The sequence below is a fragment of the Vicia villosa genome, linkage group LG6, assembly GCF_029867415.1.
Source record: "Vicia villosa cultivar HV-30 ecotype Madison, WI linkage group LG6, Vvil1.0, whole genome shotgun sequence".
In the NCBI taxonomy this organism is placed as follows: Eukaryota; Viridiplantae; Streptophyta; class Magnoliopsida; order Fabales; family Fabaceae; genus Vicia; species Vicia villosa.
In genome coordinates this window covers 23,217,595-23,221,616 of record NC_081185.1, presented here as the reverse complement: position 1 = coordinate 23,221,616, position 4,022 = coordinate 23,217,595, and the positions used below count along the sequence as shown (strand labels likewise).

Genomic DNA, 4,022 nt, shown 5'->3' with positions numbered 1-4,022 from the left:
AAACCTTCTTAGGAAATTAATAAGATATAGAAAAAAACTTAAGTCCATTGAAATAGAAAAATTATTTACATAGTATCATTTATCAGTTTTCCTTTTTATCTTTTATTTTCCATTTCGTATCACTATATTCTAACCCCTTTATCTCTATCACATAGAACACATTTGAGAACATTGCTTGCATTTTATCTATAAAACTATGTCTTATGAAGATATTTATTTCACATATGTATCCAAAGATTTATCTTACAAATAAAGCCTGCAAATAATTTTTTATGCAGGACTCATGGCGTTGAATAGACTTCTTAACTTTGATTTGGAAGATGATTCAAGATGGAAGATTGATCCAAGCGATGAGGCTCTTATCAATATTTACCTAAGGAAGAAGGTTCATAGGCAACCTCTTCCACTTAATAACATTGTTGAATATGAAGTGTTTCAAACTGAACCTTGGATGCTTCCAGGTTATTATTAAATTACAATATTTTACATTCAAATTTGAATTTTCATTGTGTTATTTTAACCTATCATTAATAAAGTTTTCTTATAGATAGTAGGAGTTCATTCAGAGATAGGAAGTATTACTTCTTTGATATAAGGAACCATAGATTTGAAAATATGGATACAAGACCAGTTGGAATTGGTGAATGGAGGATTTTGGAGAAGAACACTGAAATTTCTATGCCAACCAATATGTTCATTGGGAGAAAGAACACGCTTGAATTCTGGAAGATTGTGGGTGATGAACCAGTGAAAACTGAATGGGCAATGGATGAACTTCGCATCAGTCCAACAATTCATCCATCCAAGGTAAATAAAAATAGAATATTGATGATATGTTTTATCCTTTATCTACCAAAAAATCATGCAAGTTTTATGCAAAACAGATATAACTAAAATCATGAGTTGAAATTTAATGCAGGTTTCATCTTTAGCTGTTTATCGGATCTTTAAGACAACTTTACCAACTGTAATTGATCTCACAATAGAGGAAGAAAGTTTATCTCTCCCGCCGTCACCATGAGCTAAATTTTTTTCATGGAGCAAATTTCTACAGATTAATAAAAGTTTTACTAGAATACGTTTTAGAAATTGGACTTGTTGTGGCATGTAATTTCATATTTCTAATTTGTGTTTCAAACAACACTACATTATTTTAAGAGAAGAATCTCTCCCTCTCTCTCTCTCTGATTAATAATATATTTAATAACTGTGATAGTTTTATCTTTTGTATTGTTTGGTTTCAATTATTTACAATATTTTTTAATTTGAAAATATCCTTAAATAATGTGAAACAGTGATAAACATTTGCCTATCCAAACTAAAAATCAATAAAACAAATAAAGGAAAAACAAAGAAAATGAAATATTATGATTTCTTAATTATTTTGAATCGATTATATCATTTTTAAAAATACTATTATGTTTTTGTATGAAATATATTTTATTTAATTATTACAAAATATATATTTATTTATAAATGATAAAAAATTTAAATAGCAATAATGCGCGCGCGTGTGTGTGTGATTTTATAATTTATATATTTATTGATTATTATGAAATTACGATTTCAATTGTCTAGATTAAGTAAGTTTAAAAAAGTAAATCAATGAACAAAGCATTTAAGAGTGATTGTTTTAATAACTTTCTTACAAATACCTGCCAATTTATATTCTTATGTTATTTATTTTTGGGTTTAATATACTTCACCCCCCTGCCAATATAGCGAGACTCGGTTTGCCCCCCTTGAAGATTTTTTTTTACCAAACGCCCCTTATAAAACCCAAAACATGGATTTACCACTCCTTCTTACCACACTTGCTGACTGGACAATGTCATATAAACCCATTGACTTAGGTGGCAATGCTGGATTGGTTGATGATGGATTATATCATTTCAATCAAATGCAAACCTCTCTTTTAACCATTACTGTAAGCCCAGTGAAGAAATCATCGCATTCCAAGTGCAAACCTCTCTTTTAACCATTACTGTAAAAACATTTACATCATAATTCAAACACCCCATCTTCCCATAAAGATTTATCAATGAAGTTCCAACAAAAACTCCCAAAAAAGCGAATTGCAGAACCAAACCTCCCATTCGCAGCATAACCATTAACCATAGTAGTTCACGAAACAACATCCCGGTAAGGCATGGATTGAAAAAGAGACAAAGCACACTCCATGATGCCCGCCTCGTCCCCCTCTCATTCTTGCGTGTGCTTCTGTTGTGTTGTTCAGAATGAGATGATAGTAGTGGTGGTGGTGGTGAAGCAGCAACCTCTTTTGCTCACCAAGGTGAATGAAACAAGGAAATCTAAAGAATTTTCATATGATTAAAAAAAACAACATGTGTTAAGAATAAGAATGATATGATTGATGTTGTTTTGGTATAAACAAAGGAAACTAGATATGAACCTAGTTTAGCAATAGAGATATACATTTTATATTGTTTTTGTCAAATTGATATTGGTTGTGACGTTGTGTCACTGTAGGTGCATTAAGGAGGACAATGAGTTTCTACTGCAATTAAGAGGACCCGATTCTTTGGTTCTACATTCAATATTATTGTAATATATATATATATATATATATATATATAATTAACATAACATAAAAAAGTATTTGTTTTCAGCCTGTTCTTTTGTCATCTTTCAGGTATTGCTGAATGGGAGGTAATGATGATGACCACCATTTTAGTCACTCTTGTTATGCTTTTTATATGGCAGATGCACATCCTCGTAGTGCTGAGTTTTTTTTGTAGTATTCTTGGGTTTGGAGTTGGTTTTCTTTTCTTCCTACTTTTAGTTACTTTTCTTCTCTGTTTAAGCTGTAAGGCTCTTTAATTATTAAGTATGATGATCTATCTAATTTTTCTCTTATATTCCTGCTAGTGAACCTCAAATACCGAGGGACGTTTCATAGTAACCAATTTCTTTTTACATAAAGGTTTTTTTAATTTGTTCAGGGGCCTGGGAATGAAGTTAGAACTATATATTCAATAAGAATGGGTTATATAATAGTTCCATCGACAGTATTGCCTTCAATAATAACGAGTGATAATCTTGGCACAGTAAGTTAAAAATAAGGCTACCAATTATTCATACTGTCTCTTTTCTGTTGACACTTGTTAACACCTTCCTTGCCTCCACTCTACGTGTTCCCCAGGACCAAAAAAAAAAGAAAGAACAGAAGCAAGAAATATAGAAGTAACAAGGATTTTTTTTATAAGTTTTATGAAAATTTGGCGAAGATATTAGTAATGGAAGATATTAGATACTAATCTAAAGCAGATTTTTAATATTCCTAACAAACTATTTTTGCCTTTGAATCTTGGAGAGAGAGAGGAAGCAATAGAGAGTTTTCTTAGTGTGGTTGTTATTCTGTTATGGCTTCTTGAGAGTGAGAGTTGTTATGGAGGTTGGAAGTGAAATGGTTTATGGTGGTTAGAGAGTGATGATGATTTAATCAGTTTGAGCTTTTTTTGTTGTTGAGAAAGTTTTTCATTCATTATAACAGAAATCGTGAGGGGAGAGAAAGTTGAAGTGTGTGTGATATGGTTGGTACCCGTCCCGGTTTTTTTTATGAAGGTTTCTTGAGAGAAGAATGAGGTGAAGATGAAAATGAATACGAGATGGAAGACTGTTGAATGGTGCTGAGTTCTTTTTTAGTTAATGTGAGAGGGTGAAGTTTTCTCTTGGTATTATCATGAAGATGAAAACGCATGGAGAGAGAAAGCTACATGGGAGAGGTTTTTCAAAAGTGAGTGAAAAAGACTAGTTAGCACCACACATGCCAACGTGGCCAATAATAACATAAACAGTCAGCATGTGTGGTAAAGAGGTGTGGTGAATCCATGAATTGAGTTTTATAAGGGGCCTTATGTAAAAAAAAAATTTCAGGGGGCCTAAACCAAAACTCGCTATAATGGCAGGGGGGTGTAGTTTATTTAACCCTTTATTTTTTGTGTGTAGATCTTAATATTTCTAATTTTTATAGGAATTAATTCATGAAAAATAAATTGATC

The 4,022-nt window shown here is 31.7% G+C and overlaps 1 protein-coding gene across 1 annotated transcript; it reads left to right on the top strand.

Annotated features, from left to right (window-relative positions):
- Nucleotides 1-283: 283 nt before the first annotated feature.
- On the top strand, nucleotides 284-1,021 carry LOC131613367 (NAC transcription factor 47-like). The gene is made up of 3 exons (XM_058885042.1): nucleotides 284-461; nucleotides 548-807; nucleotides 920-1,021. The coding sequence occupies exons 1-3, from the start codon at nucleotides 284-286 to the stop codon at nucleotides 1,019-1,021; spliced, it is 540 nt and encodes a 179-aa protein (XP_058741025.1).
- The last annotated feature ends 3,001 nt before the right edge of the window (nucleotides 1,022-4,022 follow it).